Source organism: Rhinolophus ferrumequinum, chromosome 3 (assembly GCF_004115265.2).
Source record: "Rhinolophus ferrumequinum isolate MPI-CBG mRhiFer1 chromosome 3, mRhiFer1_v1.p, whole genome shotgun sequence".
NCBI classification, from domain to species: domain Eukaryota; kingdom Metazoa; phylum Chordata; class Mammalia; order Chiroptera; family Rhinolophidae; genus Rhinolophus; species Rhinolophus ferrumequinum.
In genome coordinates this window covers 52186572-52211624 of record NC_046286.1, presented here as the reverse complement: position 1 = coordinate 52211624, position 25053 = coordinate 52186572, and the positions used below count along the sequence as shown (strand labels likewise).

Genomic DNA, 25053 nt, shown 5'->3' with positions numbered 1-25053 from the left:
CTGTTTTCTCTCTGAGGCTTTTTCCAAGGCCACTCCTCTCAGGCCCTCTACCGAGTCCTGACATTGCACAACCTCAACAGGTAACTTTGTCTCTCACTTCACTCCCTCGAGAGGCAACTTCCTCAGCTTCCTGACCCTCACCTGTGAGCTTACCTAGGTCCACATCCAGCATTGTCTCCTCCCTCCAGGCTTGGAGCTCGAGGGATGTCTCCTGTTCAAGACTGAACCCCTCTCAACACCCTCATGCCTGTTCAGGCCCACGTCAATATTGTATTCCCCAGATTTATCATCATTCCTGGTACCTGTGGGGTTCTGTAATACAGGGACTCAGCTCCTGCTCCCCACACAAGAATGCAAGATATGGTGAAGCCCAAAAGGAATACCAATGGAGCCATAGATAGGGGAGTCATACCACTATATTCTCGCTGGCGGCTGGGTTGGAGACACGGGAAGCAGGATCCGCAATCGGCCGTCCGCTTCTCTGCCAACCAACCCCCTTGCCAGCCTAGCCACGGCTGTTATATTAGTGGCTAATGACTAACTGGTTACAGCTGACGGCCAACTAGTCACAGCTGACGGCCATCTACTACCCAAGCCAGCACCTTTCCACATGAGGCTGAGAGCCTGGAAACTGCTCTCTGGGAATCTATCCCCAAAGGTGCTCACAGTATTTACCAACCAAAGATGCCCCCATTCCCATCACCTTCCATTTCACTCTCTCCTTTTTCTGATGCATACATTTGCTTAATGCATCTTAAAAAAAAAAAGTTCCCTCCTTTGACCCTGCATTTTCTCCTCTAGCTACTCTCTTTTCTCTCTGCCAAACTTCCTTCTTTTTCTTTCCTTCTTACCCTCCTTTTTAATTCCTAAAGCCAAATGCTACTTATTAATTTATAATGGAAAAACATGCTGTCACATGAACTGAAATGTGTGAGTGCCTAGAAACAGCACATTCTCTCCCTGTAGCACAGTAATTGGAGTGTTGTGTGGCACGCCCAGATTCAGGGAGTGAAGTTGAGATGATATCCCAACGTCCTGCAAATTCAGCCTATACCTACAGTTTTCACGTCCTCATGTTCCTTCAACCTTGAAGTGGTCACACCTCCAGCCACTACATTGTCGCGTCCACCTTCTTCCACTCTCCTGAAATTACTTTGACTGAAATGACCAAGTAGTTCCTGACTGAAAAATGGAGAACCTTGGTGTCCCTCTAGTATTGGCCACCTCTCGCCACGCCCTTCTGCTGTGGCTGTGTTTCTGTAACACTCCTCCTGCTCTGACCTGCCCATCCCACATTCTCAGGCTCCTTCCTTACTCCCCATCCTCTGTACCCTCCTCACCTGTGTTTCCCAACCTTCTGCCCTCGGCCCCTTTCCAGACCATCTCTTGCCCGTCTGTCTCCTCACTCTCTCCATCACCTCACTGTATCTCACTAGATTTGCTGTGACAACCTCCTCACTTCATTTGCTCTGAGAAACAGAAGGCAAGGTCCTCTCTCTGAGTCTGAGGACAGGGGTTTTGAGGACAGTGAGGAAGTGCTAGCCAGTGAAGGAGAGTAGATGAGATACTAGTGTAGGGTGTAGAGAGGTCCTGGGAACTGAGTGTGTGCCCGTGCCAGCCATCCTGTCACAGGGCTCAGCTGCATAGGCACAGGGACAAAGTGGACCACTGGCTTTGTCCAGCAGTGTGTGCTTGACAGAGCGCAAGAGAATTGTTGGGATGACTGCACCATGAAGCCCAAGCATGAGCACCGGGAGGGTTAATGGATAAGGAGGAGATAGCCAATGGACCTGAAGCCAAGTTAGGCTGAAGGTGCTACACACTTGTGTGAAACCTCTCATGCCCCCTGCTTTGCACTACTTCTTACCGTGGAAAGTCTGCTAGCATCACACGTAGTATACGCAATCCCATAATTATCTCTTTGAAAGTCTGTTTCCTCTGTTATACCAAGAGCCCCATCACAAGACCTATGTCTCACTCTACGTTGTCGCTCTGGCACTAGCCCGGAACAAGACTCAATGAGGTGACGAGCCCCACTCAGCGTCTCCTGGTTGGTAAGAAGTGGAGTAAGTTTTCCGTGTGTGTGACGGTAGTCTGTGCCCTCAGCGCTCGCCATGCAGCCTCTGCCATGCCCCCTGTTCATCCCCAATGTTTTCTGCATAATTTTTTAGATGCAAGTACAATATTTGCACAGATAGTGTAAATCTAAAGCCATGACATCTTAAAAATGGTAATGAAAATTTACATTGTTCTAATTTTAATGAATACTAGAAAAGCGAAAGTCCCTTTAGTAGGTTTGAATAAATTAAAGTTACTTGAAATGGGGCAATGCAAGCTTCATTTAAATTTAATCAAGATGAAACTAAACATATCTTCTAGGGAGTTAAAGAAGCTTTAACACATGTTCTTTCATTAATGAAATATCTGCAAAACTCTTTGATTGTCATCTCCTAGAGGGCAGGAAGTATGTTTGCTAAATTAATCTTCTTTATCTCTGAACCATCACTAGACTTAATAAGAATGTAGCATTCACCAAAGGCATCAAGAAAGCACAAATACTGCTTTTGACTAAATGCCGTAGCATTTCTCTTATTTTCATAGTTTTAAAGCATGGATTTTGTGGTTAGCTTCCCATTATCCTGCTGCCATTTGACAAAAATGAAAAGGTAAGTTGTTCTGTAAAAAGAGCTCAGAATTAATCTGTACTCACAAAAAAAGGAGCTTTTTAGTACTTCACAAACAATATCATACAAAGGAGAGCATACATTTTAAAACACAACTGGAGGATATTTAATGCTTATTTTACTTCAGTATTGCGAATTTAAAGTAGAAATGATGTGGAGCATTTGTGAATTGGGTCACCATGTCAAATGCTACAGCAGCCTGTTAAATCTGACTATCTCTAACATCTTAAATTAAATGCTAATGGGCATATCCTTATAACCTGATTTTCTGAATTCATCTCTGCTTGTGCCACTTTAAAAACCATGGACAGGTTTCAAGGTGTCCTGACTCTGAAATGAACAGAGAACGGGAAGGGGATATGTGGAGGGAGTGAGAATGCTGGAAATTATGAGTCTCTAAAGAAGCATTAATTTTGTGTTCTATGGAACAAAAATAAGGCCTTAAAATCCACATTCTATAATTCTTACTACCTCCACCTCAGGCAAAGCGTGCAAAATACCGGAAGAATGGCAATGACCCAATGCCCCCATCAATTCAATTGGAAATACTTGATTATTTGGTAAAGGATAAAGAATAGCCTCAAACATTTTCATCTGCTCCAATAAATCAGGGTAACACTTCGAAATCAGTGATACTGAGGGTGAAATATACCTGTCTTTTTTTTTTCCAAGGGGTCCATTAGCAAATCTAGTCATCCCTCCCTATCTATGGTTAGATTCACAATTGATTTATTATAAGCTGGGCGTGAGGAAAGAGGCAGACGACTGAAGGTATTAGAAATGTCACTGGTGATTTCCTCTTCTTTCCAATTAAAGGTATTGCACTGTACACAGGGAAGTGAGTTTTTCATCTCAAGTACACAGTAGGGAGAAACAAACCTGAGAAAATTGTGATTGTTTTCATTAAGTATGGTTAACACAGGCAGCATACATTAGTGCAAAAAAAAAAAAAGAACAAAGAAAATGTATTTCCTTTCACAGTGGGGAAAAACGAAGTGATATAGCAATAAGATCTCTAATAAGCTGATACATTTAATAAAACGGAAAGGGAAATATACAGATCCATATTGAAAGAGAAGTCAGTTTCGTACCAGATTGATGGATGTAGCCAGTCTGATAAGGTTCTGTGCTTTCTTAAGGCCTGACTAAAGAAGGTATTAGGTAGTCATAGCTTAAAAACTAGGAAAGGGAAACTCCAGTATTTTTTAAAAAGCTAGTTTTAAGCTAAAAAAGGGAAACATTTATGAAAATATTTATGAGAAATTCATACAAAATTTAGAAAAGGTTGTTTAGGAAGGCAGTATATTAACAACATAGGAAAACTAAGTAAGTCAATGGAAGGAATGTACACTGGAAGGAAATATAAATTACATTGAGTTCATAAATCCATCATTGTTTGTTATCCAAGTCAAGTACAATGTTCCTTCTATTAGCAAAGACTTATTTATAGCCAATTATGAAGTTTCTTCAGCAACACTAATGGGATACAGTCCTGGTGGACTTTTTTTTTTGTTTTTAACTATTGATATATGTACTTAAAGAAAGGGGAAAAAGTCACCAGATAGGTTTTTATTTAAATATATCTCTATATATTAACATATACACTCACATCTGATGTTTATTTGGCATATAAGGCCAGTAATTGTTGGGTCCACCTTGTTACCCTCTTCCTTAGTCCTAATTTTAGCTTCATTCATAATTACCAAGCATTTAAACCCTGACATGAGCTATTTTTTTTTCAGTGAAATTGCCAATAATTGAGGCATAATCCAGAAAAAGTGAGACTGTGGCTGTCTCCCTGGCTACTGAGGATAGCAGAAGGAAAAAATGGGCAGCATCCAACCGAATTTATGCAAGGGAGAAATTTTCAGAGCAGATGTTAAACTACTAGAGAAGATTATTGAGGGATACCGAGAAGCCTTCACAGGTGTATTTAAAAATGATTGTTTCTTCTAGTTACAAACATCTCAGAGTTACTTTTAGAACAGCAAGTCCTCGGAAAGGAAAGTCGTTTGGTTCAACATCGTTTCGTTATAACATTGATGAGATGTCCTAGGAACTTAACTCTTATTTATATCAATTAGCCTGTGGTAACAGTGGTTTCATTATACATCGTTTCACTTAAAAGTTGCAGAAGTTATCAATGAGGTTAAGTGAGGACTTCCTGCATTTATTTGATTTTCTTTATCTCTGACATGGAAATTCGTTTAACAAGTTCCATTTGGGTTACAAAATGAGTCTCTTCTAACTAAGAGAAGGTGCAACTTTCTTCCCCAACAGGCATACCTTTCAAAGGGGAATATTTTAGGCCTTTTCAATGACAGAACTGGAAACACAGGTTAGTAATGTGGTCTTGCCTCACAGACTCCTCCTATACAAGTGAAAAGGCAGCTGGGAGGAACTTGGAGTTTGTGGATGTGGATGAAACACGACTGGCAAGAGTGAGTAACTGCTGAAGCTAGGGTTATGGGTTCATGGAGTTCATTATATCTCTACTTTGTCCATAATCAAAAGACATCAAAAAAAAAAAAAAAAAGAAAGGAAGGAAGAAAAAGAAAAAAGGAAACTAAAATAATAGTAGCCCCCCAATAATCAGGAAGAATAGGAGAGTAAATAGGAATGAAGGCTTAGGACACCATGAGTAACTACATAGATAATACAAAACATTATTTCAGCCAGTAACTTAAATCCTTTCCCTCAATGCAAAGGAATGCTCTTACCTGGATATATACCCACTGCTATACTCATCAAAATGGGTTTACTGGGCTTTTATTTCCCCTGCCCTGTCTTTGATAAAAGGCTCCTAGGCAGGCAGCTTGGTGTGAAAGTAAAAGCAAAGGACCTGGATAAACTACAAGGTATGCAATACAAGGCACGAATATCAAAAGCTGACAATCTAAACAACAAAAGCTTAGGTGGAAAAAGAGGTGTGATGGGCCATTAATTTCTATTTTGAATTTTTACTCCTCTGATCACTCAGGAAGTCACAGAAAGGTCAATTACTTCCCATTACATTGCTCTGTATAGACTAGGTGCAAAATAAGTGAATGCTGAAATGGCATCCTTGGCTCATTCATTCAAATACACATGGCACACTACCAAAGTTTGACTTTTAAATTTGTGCCACAACGAAAGTTTTTTTTTGATGAATCCAACATATGAAGCATGTTCTACCTGATATCCAAAGAAGACCATCTGCCACATATCCAGCATGACACGAAAGGGATCGGTCAAAGGACTGCACAAAAGTCCATTTGTTCTTCTTGGGGCAATATCGCTCAACTGTAGGCAGAACCTGGCGCAGTTCATTTCTGCCCCCAACCGCATAGAGGTATTCATCCATGGCACCCAGCACAAAATGCTCCCGGCAATTTTTCATGGGTGCTATCTCTGCCCAGGAATTACTGCGGGGGTCATAGCGACAGGCAGTCCTCACGGCACACGTCCGGCCACTGGCATGCTCAACTTCCCCTCCTGCTACAAACAGGAAGTCCCCCATGACTGCCACACAATGGTGGCTCCTTCCCACGGGCATGGGGGCCAGCTCACTCCAGTTGGCAATGGCAGCTATGAGAGCATTCTCTTGATCAACAGGATTGAAATACCGAAGTTCCTTCACTTTACAGACCTCACGCTTTTTCCCACCGATGATATACAGAGTGTCTGACTGGAACCTTGGTTTAGTCCTGCGAGTCTGCCACACGGGCTGAGCATAGATGCTCTGGTGGTATTCCAGGGCCTCGTTGACAAGAGCTGTTGCGGTCTCACTTGCCTGGACGAGGGGGTGGGAGAGGGCAACTGTATGGAGAGTATCCACATCCATCAGGCCAAAGCGGATATATTGCAGGAGCTCGTCCATGTACTGGTAATGGCAGTTGTGTTCCAACCACCTCACTGCTAGCTGAAACAGAGGGAGGTGACATGAGAGGAGAATGCAAAGGCAAAAAAGAGAGTCAAAGCCACGGCACACAGGCGTGTATTCTTTCAGACACTTAATAACACATTTTCTTTTTCTTACAAATCATGTAACACTGGAATATTTTGATACCCAGTTGAGGAATTTTTAATTTTTTTTCTGCATCAGTGAAAAAAAAGAAGAAGAAGATGATTACAAAATAACTCAAAACATTATTGTAGGAGTTAGGAACAATGTTAAGCAACAGTGACGGGGTCTTTGAATGAACAATAATCACTTTTCAAAGAATAAAAATACTGTTGTGAACCAGCCTGTTCCCTTGTGTTTCGTGTGTAAGAGGTTGGTACACCCAACCCCCAGGAAATGTCATTGATGAGTGGTGTCATCACAGCTCACACAATATATGTCAACCCATGAGTCAAGATGCTGTATCAATACAAGTAATGTAAGAAAATATGATATCATCTGAGAGCACAGGGTGTACTTGAGAGAAAATCAATATGACAGTAGTAGAATGATTTAGAAAGAAAAAGGACTTTTTTCCCTCCCCCTTTGGTAGGTATATCAGTGAGGAAGCAAGAAAAGAAAAAGAAAGATTTCAACCTGTCAATTTAACTTTTTTTCTTAATTAGTTTTCATCTTCAAGAGAGCAGTTTGTTTGCCCATGTAAGATACTGGAAATTTGTTAGAGACATTTTCAGAGAAACAGGACATAGAGGAGATTATCTTTGTATTATCAACACAATAGCAGAATAATCCTAACCTTTTTGTTGAGGTCTAGATCTCTTTCAAGAAGAAAAGGAACTTTTAACTACCAACAAATAGAATTTCTAAAAACTAAAGCAGGTGCATTAAGTCATAAATAACAAAACTGAATAATAGTTCAGAAAATACCATCAACAAAAAACCAATACATGCTATGGAGCACCTGAAGTAATTTAATCAATGTGACTTAATATTTAAGTTGGGCAAACCTGCCCACACACCAGCATAAAGAAGTATATATAATATCTCCACATATTTAATGTGAACTATTATTAGCAGCACCTACATACAATTTGATCTCCTAGATGACACAAATGTAGATCTGAAGGAATTAGCATGAAAAAGTACTGAATTAGAATACTGAATAATTTTGTTGTGCTTTACTTGCTTTCTGAGCCATGGAATTGGGGTTCTAGATTTCCTTTTTCAGCTGATGCATATCACTGGGGCAAAAGTCTAGAGGGAAGAAGAAGGAAATGTAGTGCTCTCAGACCAGTACTCTGTGGCAAACAGGAGCTTGGTTTTCATCCTGGTGAAAAAGATCACTAAACTCTCTGAAGCACTAGATGATTTCAGACTTTCAGAATTTTTGTTTTCATCTGACAACTGGCTCCAAAAGCCAAAGCATATTTTCAGCTTATCTTTTTAGCTTTCCTAACGATGAGAATGTAGGAAGTGAAGTCACTTCCAACGTGCACTGAATTGCATCTTTTAATGAATGACGCAGTTTAGAAAAATAACAAAAGAATGTCACTGCGTGCCAGGTAGTCCACCGATGCCTAGGAGGCAGACATCATGGAGGGCAAAAGGGTGACACTCGGTTTTAGCAACTGGCATTTTTAATTTAAATAAGATACCAACCCGATTTTAAAAATCTGTGTATGGTGATATCAGCAATAATCAAAGATATCGCAGGAGAAGAACGTCACTCATCAATTACCAGATCTCTGCGGAAGCGGAGAAAGTTCCCACAGGCAACAGCCTGATTTTTCTCCACCCTAATATTTGGAGTTTCAAGGCGTGGGGTTCCAATTATTTCCCTGGGAAGATAATTCAACGACTTCATAAATGATTTTCCACTCTTTGCCCACAGAGCTTTCAAAGGTTGTCGGGGATAAAGTCATCCCGCTCAAGGCCATTTCTCATGCACCAGGTAAAATGTTCTGAAACTTCATCTTTGATTTCGCTCCTAATTTAATAGAGTAATTCCAGCTGATATTGCTTTGCTTTGTAACAGTTTTTTTTTTCACATCCTAATATTTGTGCATCTTTTATACGGATACTATAGGACACAGCACTGGAGAAACATTAGATAAATATCCATGTCTCCACAGCCTCTTTTTATAGCTAGTGCTGCCCATTTAATTATTTTTCTCTTTCCTTATAAATCAGCTCTTCCTATACCATAATCAATCTTCTAGCCCATCTCTTAACACTCTCTGGTTTATCTTTATCTTTCTGGCAGTGTCACTTACTGCATGAGAAGTACACAAGGCACAACTTAGGCTCTCTGCCTTTGAGAAATCTCTAACAAATCAAACTGGCAGTGGAAAAGTGACCACGGTGATCTAGCATTGATTAAATTCTGGATTTCTCTCTATTGTCACCCCTATGTCACATGTACACATACACATGTAACAAGACGCTTTCCATGTTGAAATTCCCCAAATACTTTGCATTATAGAATATTTCGTGCACATACATTTAGTTCGTATTTTCAGGGATTCCTTTTATCTTATTTGTTGCCAAGAGTTCTAACTTCTCACGGATTGCATATAATTTTCACACCTTTACATCTATAAATATTTTTAGACTACACAAGTCATGCATACTTGGGTTTATCTCTTCTCCAGATCAAAGGTAAATACAATTTACAGTGAGCCATTCTGCCATCAACTTCAAGCCAATCTCACTACATATAATGAGATTTAAATCCAGTATTTCTGAAACATAACATGTGCACAGAATGCCTGGGGTTTATGGTCAAAATGCAGATTCTGATTCAATAGGTAAGGGTAGGAGGACTGGGAACCTGCATTTCTAACAATCTCTCAGGTGATGTGTGCTGCTGGTCCAAGGACCACACTTTGAGTAGGAAGGTTTTAGACAGTTTCCTATTCATGAAACAGTAAGCTACTGCCTTATTAGAGTAAATTAAGTATGTTGTTTCAAATTTAAGAAGGTTTAAATAAAATGAAGTCTAGGAGGATGCTTTAATAAAGATATAGAACACTTGTAACTTAGTATTTTGGGTAAGATAGCATATTTCTCATACAGTAAGATACAGGTAAGATCTTACTATGGGTAAGAGCATATTTTAAGATTTTGCTTCTTTAAGGTCTATGAATCAATAGCTGATTCTGCTAGCATGAAGTCATATAAACACTGTGCGGCTTTCTTTTGTATTAATGAATAAATAAATAAATATAGAAGTGTTATTATACTATTTTTTTCTTTCAACAAAGTATAAAAGAGAAAAACTAAGAAACCATGGATAATTCTTATTTATCGAAATAATGAAAGAACTGACAAAAATTTGTTTTTTTAAATGGGCTGCCTCAAAATCACTTCTCCACCATGAACCCCACCACAGCACTCACTGTTCACTCCCATGCGGAATTAAGGGCAAGGTGCTGGAGGGAATCCTGGAGCACATTTAAGCGGTTTAGAGACTACAGGAAGCAGAAGGCTGATTCATCACTGGGGCATCATAGAACCCAAGGACCACAGTTAGCTTTGTACCCTGTTTCCCTGAAAATAAGACCTAGCTGGACAATCAGCTCTAATGCGTCCTTTCGAGCAAAAATTAATATAAGACCCAGTCTCACGTTACTATAATATAAGATGATGTATAATATAATATAATATAATATAATATAATATAATATAATACTGGGTCTTATTTTACTATAATATATTATAGTAAGATATATAGTCTTATATCTTATATAAGACCGGGTCTTACGTTAATTTTTGCTCCAAAAGACACATTAGAGCTGATTATCTGGCTAGGTCTTATTTTCGGGGAAACAGGGTAGTATATTTTGATGCTTATGTTTGAAAATGGTTATTATGGGAACTGGTGGCTTTTAATGACACTACACAGAGAAAGCATAACTCAGGGAAGGCTGAAATCCTATTCTATCTTATTCATTCTGGCATACTGACATCTCATCACCCTAAACTCTAGCACATTTTAATTGGGAGGAAAATGGAGCACATAGAGAAAGTCTTATTGCCTACTTTTTTGTGGCAAAGCCAGAAAGAGTGGAAATCAAGGATTCAGCTTGGGAGGACACAACAAAGAGTCCTTAGGAAACATGGCCATTAGGCAAGATGTTTCCTAAACCATCTGAAACACGAGACTGTCATCCCCAAAGACTACAGGAAATTTCCCAAGCACCATGAGAGACCCAATCCAGTTCATCTTTCCCAAATGGAGAATTGTTTCTTCCTAAAAGAAGCATTTGCTATAGGTTATTCCAACATCAACTCATCGCACCCTCAGATCCTAGATAAGAATAGTGCCCGGCACATAATGAGCTATAAGTATTTGTTGCATAAATGGAAAGTTCTTTACAACTATTCTCAGGTTATATCTCATATTTTTCTTGAACAAACAATATCAATCCCTATATATTTTTATCTATCACAGACAAGTTATCTGACTTACTCCAAGTCCTGCAGTTAATTAGTAGAAAAGCTGGAACCGGAACCCCAGTTTTGAAATTATACAAAGTGCTTTTCTATTGTATGATGTCATCATTATTTTTCCATCAGTAATTATTTTTAGATAGAATCCAGGCAGATGCACTCAAACCCAAACATAATTTCTGTATTCTCTAAATTAGAAAAATTAAGTGTGTTTTAAAAAGTATGCTTTGCATCAAGATAGGTTGACAACATTTTTTTGTGAGTCTCATTTATAGATTACTTCTACATAAAAAGTAAGTTTAATGATATCAAAGGATAAGTATTTAGAGGAACGGGCATCCTTTGAGTCTTGAATTATCATTTCACTTTTTATGGGAACTTATAATTGTAGGCTATTCCTTGTTAACAAAGCCTAGCTCAAAAATATATGGAAAAGACAACCCCATCCTTTTAGTTTTCTCAGTGTATGCTGACTGATGGCTATTTTATAGAGTAAAATATAAAAATATATAATCCTAAATATAAGAGTTTATAATCTTAAATTCTACAATTTTTTCTCTAATTCAAGTAAACTATGTAACTTACTCATATGTACAGGTATTTCAGAAATACATCAATTATATGAATAAATGTTACATTCCTAACATTACAAGTCTTCAAGTTGTGATCCAAATTCTTTTACTGTTCATGTTTGAATATACCCAGATAAAAGCTGCTGTTTTGAAATCTAAAATTCCTGAACCTTAGAAAAATGTAGCTGTTCTGAAGTCTAACTCTGCTTAGATATGTCCATATGTATGTGTATTACCACCCAACTTGACCCCAAAGCAATGACAAAAATAAGAATCTCACACTTACAGATTTCCTGGAAAATATATAAATTATGAAGTCATCCCAAATCCAAGAATACACATCAATACACTTCAGTAAAAGTACCTTTATATCTTGCAAATATAGTTGACCCTTGAACATGAGTTTGAACTGTGCAGTCTACTTATACGTAGATATTTTTCAATAAATATACAGTTGACCCTTCAAATTCCCAGGTTTTTTATCCACAGATTCAACCAACTTCAGATTGAAAACAGTACTTCTGATCCACAGTTGGGAATCTGTGGATGTGGAGGGCCAACTGTATGCATTGTTCTACGTCATTTTATGTAAGGGACTTGAGTGACTGTGGATTTTGGTATCCCCTGGGGTTCCTGGAACCAATCCCCATGGATACAGAGGGAATACCGTATCCCTCTGTCGTTTTATGCTTTTAGGGAGTCAAAGATTATACATGGATTTTGACTGCGTGGAAGTCAGCAACCCTAAGCTCTGTGATGTTCAAGGGTCAACAAGGTATACACACACACACGCACACACACACACACACACACATACTCATACACATATACACACACACATATATACACACGCACATATATACACACATACATATATATACACACACACATATATACTCATACACATATACACACATACATACACGTAAGTCATACACACATATACACACACATACATACAAACATATATACACACACACATATATATCTATACACACATATATGTGTACACACATATACACACAGATACACACACACACATATATAAATGCATTTTATAAAAGCAGCTCTCATCGGGTGAGTCATCAAATCTTTTTAATCAAAACTAACAAAAGATAAAGCCCTTAAACACTGTCTAAAAGCAATAACTATTACTGTCCTCTACCACTCCCTTCCTCCATACGCTCTGGAATCACTAAACCACCTCTGTTTCTTTGTTGTCTTGTTCATTTGTTGCTTTCAGTTTTATATCCCCACATATGAGTGAAGACATATGGTTCTTGATTTTTTCTGACTTATTTCATTTAGCATGATAATCTCAATATCCATTCATGTTGTCGCAAATGGCAATATTTCATCTTTTCTTGTGACCGAGTAATATTCCATTGTGTATATGTACCACATCTTCTTTATCCAATCATCTAGAAGGACACTTTGGTTGTTTCCATGTTTTGGTCACCATGAATCATGCTGCAGTGAACACAGGGGTACATATGTCTTTACAGATAAATGTTTTCAGATACATAGTGATGGAAGGAGAATTGACTCTGGTTGGTGAACACACAATGTGATATATAGATGATATGCTACAGAACTGTGCGCTTGAAACCTACATAAATTTACTAACCAATGTCACCTCAATAAATTTAATAAAAAAGAAAACCAGGACTTGAATAGACATTTCTCCAAAGAAGGTATACAAATGGCCAACAAGCTTATGAAAAAGTGCTCATCACCACTAATCATCAAGAAAATACAAATCAAAACCACAATGAAATATCACCTCACATCTGTATGGATGGCCATTATATTTAAAACACAAAACAAAATGGAAAAGAAGTGTTGGTGAGGATGTGAAAAATTGGGAATGCAGACTTGTATACTGTTGGTACGGCTGCAAAATGATGTAGCTGCTATGGGAAAAGTTCCTCAAAAAGTTAAAAATATAACCACCATATGATCCACCACTCCTGCTTCTGGGTATATATTTAAAAGAATTAAAAACAGAATCTTGATGTAATGTACAGCATGGGGAACACAGTCAATAATATGGAAGTAGTATGGTGACAGATGGTAACTAGACTTAGCGTAGTAACCACTTCATAATGTGTAAAAATATCGAATCATTATGCTGTACACCTGAAATTAACATAATAATGTATGTCAACTATAATTCAATTAAAAATATGTATTAAAGAAGAAAACAGGATCTCTAAGAGGTATCTGTGCACCTATATTAATTGCAGCATTATTCACAATTGCCAAGATGTGGACGCAACCTAAATGCCCATCAGTGGATGAATGGATAAAGAAGAGGTGGGGTGTACATAAAATGGAATATTATCCAGCCTTACAAAGAAGGAAATCCTGCTCTATGCTATCACACGGATGGAGCTGAGGACCTTATGCTAAGTGAAATAAGCCAGTCACAGAACTGTGCGTCACTCCACTTACGTGAGTATCTAGAGTAATCAAACTAAAAGAAACGGTAACTAGACTGGTGGCTGCCAGAGGCCGATGGGGAGAGGGAAGCAGAGGTGATCAAAGGGTACAGAGTTTCAGTCAAGACAAAAAGTTTCAGAAAGATCTGTTATACAATGACGTGCATATAGTTAAAAATACTGTATGTACACTTAAAAACTGTTAAGGGTAAGTTTATATTATGTGTTTTTATCACAATAAAACAAAAAAAGAGAGGACACTAAGACACAGATATATACAAAAGGAAGACCATGTGAAGACACAGAAAAAATGACTGCCCTCCACAATTTGGAGAGAGGCCGCAGAAGAACAAACCCTGCTGACACCTTGATCTCAGATTTCCAGTTGTAAGAATTGTGAGAAAACAGATGTTTCTTGTTTCAGAAAAGAAAAAACAAAACAAAAACCCCACAAAAAATAGAAGACACACACACACACACGTAAATTAAATAAAATAAAAGCAATAATTATTGCTCTGTCTTGGTTCATAAGTATTCTTTTTCATGGAAAAGGATATTCTCATCACAGATTTCATTGGCTAGAGCTGAGTAATAAGCAAGGACTGGTGTATCTGCCCACAGCCAGGGGTAGCTATCATTATTCTCCTACTTAAAACTTGGTTGCAGACAGCTTTGCTGTAGGGGCACACTGAGCCCTCCATCTTGCAGGAGCCCATGCTGTGAAGGCACACGTGTCTATAGCTTTGCCAGTCCTGTCATGCTACTGAGATAAGCAGGGCACCAGTCTCCCCTCAGTGCCCAAAAGGCAGCATAAATCCCACACTTCCAGCAGTTCAGAAAGGGACAAAGGAAGGACACAGGAGCAAACCCACAACTGACTGACATTCCTGAACCTCCACCAAAGAGCGGAGCATGTGAAAGAGCTCTTGGGCAACAAGCAGTGGGAAGCCACAGAAGCGTGTTTTAATAGGATGAGTGACAACACACAGACAGACTTTTTCCTTTCTAAACAGAGTATCAGGCACACGCTCCACCTTCCCATCCATGTCCTCCAAGGAAAGTTGCATTGACTATCACATTAAAGTATACTATTTTATGTATTATTTATAATGCCTTAAATTCTATTAAACACAAACATAGAACTTCAGCAAGATACCATTTTACTATTGCATACTATTGCATAGTTTCTTTAGATGTTGAAAGTGGAAAGTTTCCCCGGTGCCACTGAACAGGGGCTAAGAATTGCCACATTAAACTACACAGAAGCTCATCTCTTTAAAGCGAGTCCTGGCAGGTTCAAATGGTGACATATTAAACCAGACTAATGACTGTCATTGAGAGGAAAATTCATATTAATAAATAAATGCACCAAATTTTGTATGCATATTCTCTTCTCTGAAACCCAATGTAAATTTTCTGTTCAAAAAGACATTCCTATAAAATCCAAAAGCACCAGAAAGTAGGGATTCAGGATCAGAGCATTTTCCTCTGCCAGAACAATGAAAATGTTACCGTGGAGGAATATTAAAAATTCTAACAGTGCTCACTTGAGTGCTATCGGTCTGTCTGTCTGTCTGTCTATCCATCCATCCATCATCTATCTATAGATGAATATTTAAAGAGAGACAGAGAAGATATGATAAAGCCAATGAGGTAATTTAAGAAATCAGCAAATTATATGGTTATTCTTTGTACTATTCTCATTCTTGCAACTTTTCTTTAGGTTTGAAATTATTTTTAAATGCAAAACTGAAAGAACAGAAGAAATTGTTCGTGACAATCATCTTTATACATATTTTTAGAAATGCACACTGCAGTCCATCAAAAGCACAAGCCCCTGAGACCTAGGGTATCTCTTCCCCATAGATGGGGACAAATACCTAGGACTGGAGGACACACAGTGAAAACTACCCTGAGGCCTGCCACATAGACGTTCCTGAAAAAGGGGAAAGAATAAAAAGTGACCTCAGCTGTTCTTGGGTTCAGTCTTATAACACAAAAGGACTTTTCAAAAGGCACATTGTATATTAAGATAAAGAGAAAACAAAGACAGGGAAAGAGATGAGGTTAGTATACTGTGATGTCCTTTCTACTTGTGAGAATTGGCCACCAAGTTAAGCTGATCTTTGAAAAGTCAATGCACAGAGCAGCATGAGTACAAAGCCAACATCAGACCAGTCACTGGGCTTCTCCTCTGTAAAACGAGTGAGTTGATGAGAAAGTCTCTTCTGCCTACAGGATACATATCATCTATGCATCCACCAAAAAGTAATTTTTTAAAGTCGAATCCTCCAAAATTCCTATAGATGGGAGAGGCAACCCAAACTAATCACTGTGTCTAGTATCCACGCTGCAGGTTTCCATAGTGCAGTTTTCATAAATCTCTTACTAGAAAATCAAAGTGATGTTTTTGTACTCACCAGAAATACAGGCACAAGTGTGTGCACGTAAAAGTGCATGTGCACTCAGGCCCACATGTATAGGGTCAGGTTACATCATAGCCCTTTTCTCCCTGGGAACAACTTTGTTCAGATCATACTACCTCACTCAGCAGATACCAACTCTTATTAAATAAAGTAATCCTCATCAAAGAACACACATTTCAAATTTGTATGACAAGATTTTAGATATAAATGCAAATATTTTGCAAATTATTCACATAAATTTTTAGCTCAGGACTATCTTTAAATATACCATCCCCATATCTAGCATATACAAAACTTTTTTAGATGGGAAGAATATCTGACGGGACAATAAAGACAACTAACGTTACAAATGCCAGTGATGTTTCAGGGAAAATGAAACCCACTCAGCCTTCTCATATTCAGCAGAATTCAGGAACAACTGGAAATAACTTCCTCTATTTGCCGTACAATGGTCTGACAATGATTCCTGGGCCAAAAAATAATACTCATCCACCTAACCATTGATTCTGGACGGAAGACATGAGACTTCTAAGTAAAATGTTAGTGTCTGCATATTTATATATGATATCCTTCTGGATGTAAAAGGGACTTAAGATGTGGTCAGTGAGATATTAACCTTATACTGTTAGAAGAACACTGGAAAATGAGAGAAACCATACTTGGTCAATAGATGAAAACCCTGCTGTATCCCACTCGCAGGACGAACTAGAGTGACCCTGAATGGCTTACACCAACCATTTCACGTTATTTACCAGCTAGAGCATGCAAGGAGGATGCATCATCAGGGTGAAGTCAGCTGAAATGACCAGGGAAATTTTGATGCTTTTTTCTACCACTGATGCCTATGGAGGCGAACGTGACACAATGAAAGGAGGTGGGACTTGATGTCGGAAGACCTTTTCCTACAACTTAATGGACTTCAACATTTATAAAAAACATCACAGACTGTGAGGCTGTTTCATCATCATCTGTAAAACAAGGGTGATATTAGTTACATCACCGGGTCTGTAGAAGACTGAATGAGACAACATGTGAAAGTGCTTGGTAAACTACGAAAACACAGAATTAACGTGATGGCAATGTACCACCAAGAAGCGGAGCTAACCCTCCCTTCAGTTATCCTTCTGAACTCATGATAAAGCCAGCATATCCAGACTGTTCTTACGTAACACAATATTGTGCACTAGTGACTTAGGTTTTGAGATTCATGTAGTTGATAAGCATCTTCCTCCACGGTATTGAATACTTCACATGTTATAAAATGATACCAAAGTAATAATAAAAGTATGACAGAAATCTGTTGCAGATTATAAACTAGCCCTTACGATGAGCCTATTTTCACACAAATGAATTCAGTAATTCTAACCTAGTAAGTTCAGGTGTCTGGCTTTCTTAAATCCCATGTCAGAAAAGCATGAATAAAGGAATGAATGAATAAAATAAGAGATAGAGACATAAACCTAGTTGTCTCTGCTTAACACTCAGCATATATTCACTTTCTTTACTTGGCTTGAGTCTCCCATTAAAAATACTTGAATTTATGTCCATGAGTCCCCTCAACTCAGTTAATTTGGTAGCAAGAAAAAATATACATGAACTACGCTATCTGGCTTGAGAAAACTAAAATAATAATTGAGTTGATTACTTTTCATCTTGTTTTGTTGCTCTGGGGAAAATGATATAAATGTGAGTTTTCTCATTTAGTTTTTTCATTCATCCATTCCTTGGTCTTTTACTGAGTGTCCATTATGTACCGGGAACTTACTTGGTGAGAAAGAAGATTATAATCAGTACACATATATACACTCTTATTTGCCATTCACTTCCAAGCTCTATTCGTACCATAAAACTCAAGACTTACTCTTGACCTCGAGTGTCTTAATGTATCTCTGTAAAACATACTCATGGAATATGAAATTAGAGAAAGAAAAATCCTACGAATTTGGAAGTTTCAATTTACTGTAGGCAAATTTTCAGACACACGTAAAAACCATCGTTTTATGTTACCGTTTTCCCCATGGGTGTTTTAAATATTGCTGGTACATTTATAAATGTTATGGTTTTTAAAATAGCTGTTTAATTTGTAAACATGCCCTGGAGCACCCTGAGAGCATCGAGCCTTTGAATATTTCTTTACAAACTGGTTCAAATAATAATGAACCAACAGTAGATTCACTGCACACATACCTCCCTGAAATTAAACCTTTAGTGACCAATAGGACCTCACAGGCTCAAGCAGCTGCCCCAGGCCACTGATACAGAGAAATTCAGATTCCTCAAATAAATAGTACTACGATGAATTTGGATGTCCAGGAAGTAACTAAATTGCACTGAAGGACTTAATGTTGTCAGTCTCCAAATAAAAAGAATCCTCACAAGTCACTTTAAACGTTAATTTATAGCTACAGAATCTAGTGATTGGAGTGGGGAACGCGCTAACTGAAGGACATGATGAAACACAGCCAGGGCCCAGACTCTATTATCAAGGGATGGAGCTGGTGGGTTGGGCCTGGGGATCCCGGGCCAGTGAGTGGCAGAGAATACAGTGAAATGCGATGAAAACCATCTTCGTTATGTGAATTTCATCCTGGCTACTGATGTTTAAATAGAATATTTCACAGTGGATTCTCTAACTTCATTTCTTCATCGTATAAATAACTAGGGAACAATGAATCTTCTATTCACACCTTGCAACACCTTTGAGTATAATGACACAATATTTTTGTCAAAGAATATATACTCTTCAACACAATTATCATACAATTTTTGCCTGGGGGACGTGGCTTAGAGAGCAAGTCTATAACAGTCATGTAGGGAAAATGGGTATATGGAAAGACGGGCCCAGTACAGCAGAACCAGTGGTTGACAATCTCAGAAGACTCATGAGGGAAGAGGGGACTTTAGTGGATGACGGTATCAGTAGTAGCCATTCCAAAGGCTACACTGAACGAAGGATCGTGTTTCAGCCCCAAAGCCTGGCACCTAGGAGGAAACCCATAAGTGTTTGCTGAATGAGAGAAAAACAGGAGTTGTGAGACGGCAATCAGGAGAAGTCTCAGAGCTGAGACATCCTTACAAGGTTAGGAGGAACAACATGTTTGAAGAGCAAGGGGATGTTTAAGGGGGGAGATGGAAGGATGGAAGAGGAAAGAGAAACTGGATCCAATGACCAGGCCCAGCCCTGGGAGCAGAACAAATGCCGGTACAGGCCAAGAGATGAAGTGTGAGATACACTGCGGGACCTTCTGAGGGGGGACATCACTGCTAAGGGGACACAGCCTCAGTGCACTGAGTCAAGGGGAGACTCCTGACGTGGGCATGCGGGAAGGCTTTAGGATGACGTAAGGAAAGTCCTTTATCTTGGACACTGGTTTTCCATACTTAGATATAAAGAGTACAACAGATTGAGGGAAGGTAGGAATCCAGCCAGGCTTACACCAAAAATAATTTGAAATAATGAGTTATACTCCCTTTAAGAGGAAACAGTCCTTGCGTGAATCCCATTAATTTGAAAGCATGGTGAATCTAGAAAATAAAATCACTCAATGTCACAGATAACGCACATTAATATTAAAAGTAAACCTCACACTACTTTCTAAATACCAAAAAACCAAAAAAGCTATTGATCAGTTTGACTGATACATTTCTCTCCTAATTACCTTTTTATTCCCCATTACTTAAACAAAACACAACGTAAGTAATCAATAATTTTACTAAGCATCCCTGAGGGCTACTTTATCCATGCTGTCCATACAGCTAAACAAAAATAATCATTTGTGGTCTAATGTGGTGAAGAATCTGGTGAGACCGTGTGTGTGTGTGTGTGTGTGTGTGTGTGTGTGTGTGTGTGTATCTGTGTGTGAGATACATATATATATATATATATATATATATATATATATATATAGAGAGAGAGAGAGAGAGAGAGAGAGAGAGAGAGCCAAAAAAATACACATTTTAAGAAAGGAAAACTGTATTTAAATTGCAATACTCAATATATACTGATAACAAAAGATGAATACAAGTGATGTTTGACTTCTGCAATTACGAGAGGTGCTCAAAGTAGTTACCATCAGCGTCCAGACACTTCTGATCATGGCAAACTACTGAGCAATGTTGACCAAAGTGTCCACTTGTATACATTCTTTTAGCGCCCCCGGTATATGCACAATCTTATTCTTATTTATTTTTAAGTAAACATTTTAAAGAGCATTATTGCTTACATAAGGCTGTATAAAAACAGAAACTGGATTCAATGACTTAATTCATTTTTGGAGTCTGCTCAGGTGAAACTGAATTATGGTTTAATGACTCTCTTTACCATTCAAAAACAAGTAGCTTTTGTTTTAAAGCAAGAAATAATGTGAAAATAGAACACCTGAAGTAAAATTATGATCATTATGATGCTGTCACTTTACCATCTATAGACTTAATTGTTTTACAACTGACATGTGAGAAAAAATGTCCAAGCCTATGTGGAAACGTGCCGATGAATGTTCACTGGGGGGGGTGCGGGGGCGGGGGTGAAGACAACACAAATGAAAAAGCAGAACAATGATTCCAGCTCGCAGATGCCTAATCTATGAGACCACTATGCACAGCTTGGAGACGGAAATAAAAGTGTTCCTTCATTTTTTCTTTCCCTCTATTTTTCTTTTTTAAAGGGTACGCATCAAAGAAGACTGTACTGAGCCGCGCATTGTAAACTCCGGCAGTATGAGTTGCCTGCGTCATTTTTACCCTAGGCTTCAAATAGCAACAAGATGAAGTGCTGGATTTATACAAACTGAAATTTGCAACTTTTAATAACCTTCGTATTTCATAAATATCTGTCTCTCTGCCTCAAACCCTCCCCAAGCTTCGCAAAAGAGGAGGAAGGAGTAAGAGGCTATGCTTGGAAACAGGAATGCAAAAAACTGCTGTGAGACATGCCAGTGAGAGAAATGAAAGGAGAACAGAAACTTCAATTCCATGTATGTGCCCATTTTGAATTTACAACATTTGCTGGTTAGTGTAAGAAACAGGGCAGAACAACTGTGTGGGCTGTTGCATTAGGAAACTGGCTGAAGTATCCCTGTCATTTATACTTCCCCACTGCACAAGCGGAATGGAAACATTTGCTCTATTGGAAAGCAGTGATAAGGATGGATTTTTAAACTTTCCATTTTTAAGTGAAAATGAAAGAAAAATGCTCTTCTAGATGTGTTGTGCCTTTGAGCTCCATTTGAAAAAAGAAAAAAAAAGGCAGAGAAAGCTGCTGTGAAGGTCACCGAGTGAAAGAACTTCCTCAGGGCACAGAATAAATTAAATCCCAAGGAAAAAATAAAATGTGATTTCCAGAGTGTGAGGCACAAACTCCAAATGACAATGATTGACAGCCAAACTATATCCGTGCAATATCCAAGACTGCACGTTCTCATTTACCTCAGTGTAGCCAGCAAGCGCCCATTAAACATCCGTCTGATGCCCAAATTAACCTTCTTGGCAAACTGAAAGAGGCACAAACTATCATAATCAACCTTTCATTATCACAGCAGCCTCTAGTTAAAGGGTCAGAATAATTGTGCCATCAGAGCCTTGATTGTTTTCAATCAACAGACGGCTGGAGTGACAGCTCGGTGATGGAGGGGTCTGATGAAACCGCACCAGGCCTAATCAGAGCAGATGAAAGGAAGGCATGATTGGTGCAAATGAACAGTCGTGCCTCTCCTTTTCATTTACAATCTGAAATTACTCTTAAATTTGTGGGGGTTTTTTTTTCCTCCCTTATGAGCACCACTGAAAGAATGTTTGACTTATTATGAGTTCTGACAGTGCAGTGTTATAAAACACAGGTAGGGTTATCAGCTGAGGCTTTAAGTGGGTATTCAGCATAATTCTAACAAATTCACTCTTGAAAAGCACAAAATGACTAAAAAGGCTTCCAATGACCTAACCTCTCAGTGCTGTTTGATTAACAGACCCATTTATTCCACTGACATTCTAAATGATGAGAAGATAAAACCCAGGGCAGAAATACCCTGTAAATGTCTTCTCTCAATCCCACTGTTCTGTTTACTTCAGTACGAGTTCCTCTGCCCCAGTTTTTACTGTTCTCGAAGATCACCACATTAAGAGCTCAAAAGATGAGAGTAAAGGGGATCAAATATATGGCAATGGAAAGAAAACTGACTCTGGGAGGTGAACACACAATGTGATATATAGATAGGTGATGTATTACAGAATTGTACACCTCAAATCTATGTAACTTTACTAAAAATTGTCACCCCAATAAACTTTAATTTAAAAAAAATCTTAAAAAAAAAAAAGAGCTCAAAAGAGCTCATCCATCAGAGAGCATGGATAGAATAGGGGTTCTTGCTGGTTAGGAACATGAAGCTATACTGGGAACCACAAGGTAGGAAAGGGATTGGAACCCACTAACTCTAATGCTGATGTATCAGAAAGAATATTTAGGATAAGACATAATCAATTCTGTAATAGGCCAGGCTAAATTTAGCATAAAAGGGATTTGAAGAAAATTTAAGCAAGAAAAGCTGCATTCATACAACAGCTACTGTCCACAAACTACAGACATTAACACCCTTAAAAAAATTTAGTAATGAATGGAATATACACTTGAAGGGACATAAAGAAACTTCAAACTTCTATTTTGTTCTTAAACTTGAGCTCAACCAGCTAATCACGTGAGTATTATGACTCCAGTTAGTACTGCAAAACAAAGAAAATTCTTTTAGCTGCAAAGATTAATATGCATTTGTGTGTGTGTGTTATGTGTGTGTGTGTGTGTGTGTGTGTGTGTGTGTCTACCTGCGAGTGTATGTATGGTATAAACCCCACCTGCATGTGTGTAAGAGATAACGGACAGTGTTGTGGCTGCTGGCTCAGAATTCAGGATAGTTTTAACCTCTCTACTCAAAATTTTTACATAAACTTTGGCCATTTTATTTGTCAGACTGTGTGTTGGAATGATGAGATACAGATATATAATTAACAAAGTAATACCTGAAGCTGAATAATATTGAATGTTAAATATATATATATTCACGGGAAGTGGATACAGCATAAGGAACAGAGTCAATGGAACTGTAACAGCTATATACGATGTCAGAGGGGTAGTGGATTGCGGGAGGGGGGTTATCACTTTGTGAGGGGTGTAAATGGCTAACTATTACGTTGTTTTGTACACCTGAAACTAATAAAAAAAATTATTAAAAACAGCCTAGAATTTTCCATACAATATTTGGCAACATTTGTTCTCTCATAGCTAGATCTCATTTTATGTGTTAATTGTTCACCATGAATTTATCCAGAATGTATAAAATTCCTATGGTTCTACCTACACATAAATATACTTCAAGCAGGGCATCGCTAACTCATATAACATTCTGTAGCATCTCAAAGTTTTCATTCTGATTGTTTTTTAGGAGACAATCCTCAAAAGAAGTTATCTGGCAAATGCTTCAAACACAAGTATTTTCCAAATCCATCCATCCTTGTTCTCCCACCACTTTCTCAAGTGCCCGTATTCTTCAGCGGTCACTTTACTGTGTGCACACAGGCACCTCTGGCAAGCTTTCCCAATGACACACACATGCTCTCTCATCTCCTGGAGGATTAGTTCTTCTCCCAGTGTGGTGCTGGCATTTTAAGGCACAACATCCTTCTGTCCAGAAGGCAGTTTGTGTATTGGTCAAATAGGAGTGGCTCCAGGATACTGATAGCACATGGGATTTAAAACAGGATTTCCTAGCTGGCTCAGAGCATGGGAAGGAAGAGCAGGCCAACCTGGGTAAGTGCCTGTCCTAACCCTTAGCATCCAAAAGGTGTGGAATTAATCATTCGGAAGCACTGCACAACCTCTCCGCATGGCCTAAATCTTACATGAGATGAGAGGAACAGACAGATTTTTCAGGGGACCTGGCAAACCTGATAAGTCACCTCTTTGTTTACTTTATCATTTATCCTGTATCTTGAGCTTCACTCCAAAGAACACTTAGTCCCAGAAGTGGGCAGATTAAGAAAAATTGCTGCTAGTCCTCAGCAGGTTCAATGCCATTCTCACAGCCAAAGCGAGGGATGCCTAACGTGCATTTAACTAAGTGTGATCCTTTCTGGATGGAGAGGTTTAGTTTTACTTTCATCTGTAAGTAATTTCCCACTGTGATTGGTTGACTTATAGTCAATTTAGTATAATTAATGGCAAATTACATTGTAATTCACATAGAATTACAAATTAAAAGCTATATTAAGAGCAAATGAATTAATCAAAATTAATGATATGATGCTCACTTGTTTTAAAGTGTTAGTAAGATAGGTCCTCCTAAAACATTTAAACTTTTGCATACCATCCATCACTCCTTCAATTACTTGATTTACTTTTGTGGCCAGAGGAGGTGACCGTTTCTCACTAACAAGAACGCACACAAAGAAGGTATGTGCATTTAACCTCCAGCAGGCAGGGCTCTTTTTTAGCTTCTGTTCTTGAAGCATAAGATCTGTGCCAGTTATGGAAACTGACTTAAAATACTTCCTGTAGACAAAGGGAACAATGAAAAAAAAAATCTGTGATATCTATCTTTAGAACCCATCAAG

At 38.5% G+C, this 25053-nt stretch overlaps 1 protein-coding gene across 6 annotated transcripts in view; it reads right to left on the bottom strand.

Annotated features, from left to right (window-relative positions):
- KLHL32 (kelch like family member 32) overlaps positions 1-25053 on the bottom strand; it is a 194561-nt gene that overhangs the window by 26560 nt on the left and 142948 nt on the right. For 3 of the 6 annotated variants that reach the window (XR_004422616.1, XM_033102242.1, XM_033102241.1), the window contains one exon: positions 5859-6581. Coding sequence is in view for 5 of the 6 variants with exons in the window: in XM_033102241.1 (XP_032958132.1) it covers positions 5859-6581 (723 nt within the window). In the remaining variant the exon portion in view is untranslated. Of the gene's footprint in view, positions 1-5858; positions 6586-25053 lie in introns of all 6 variants that reach the window. The other 3 variants (XM_033102237.1, XM_033102239.1, XM_033102238.1) reach the window with 1 other exon arrangement.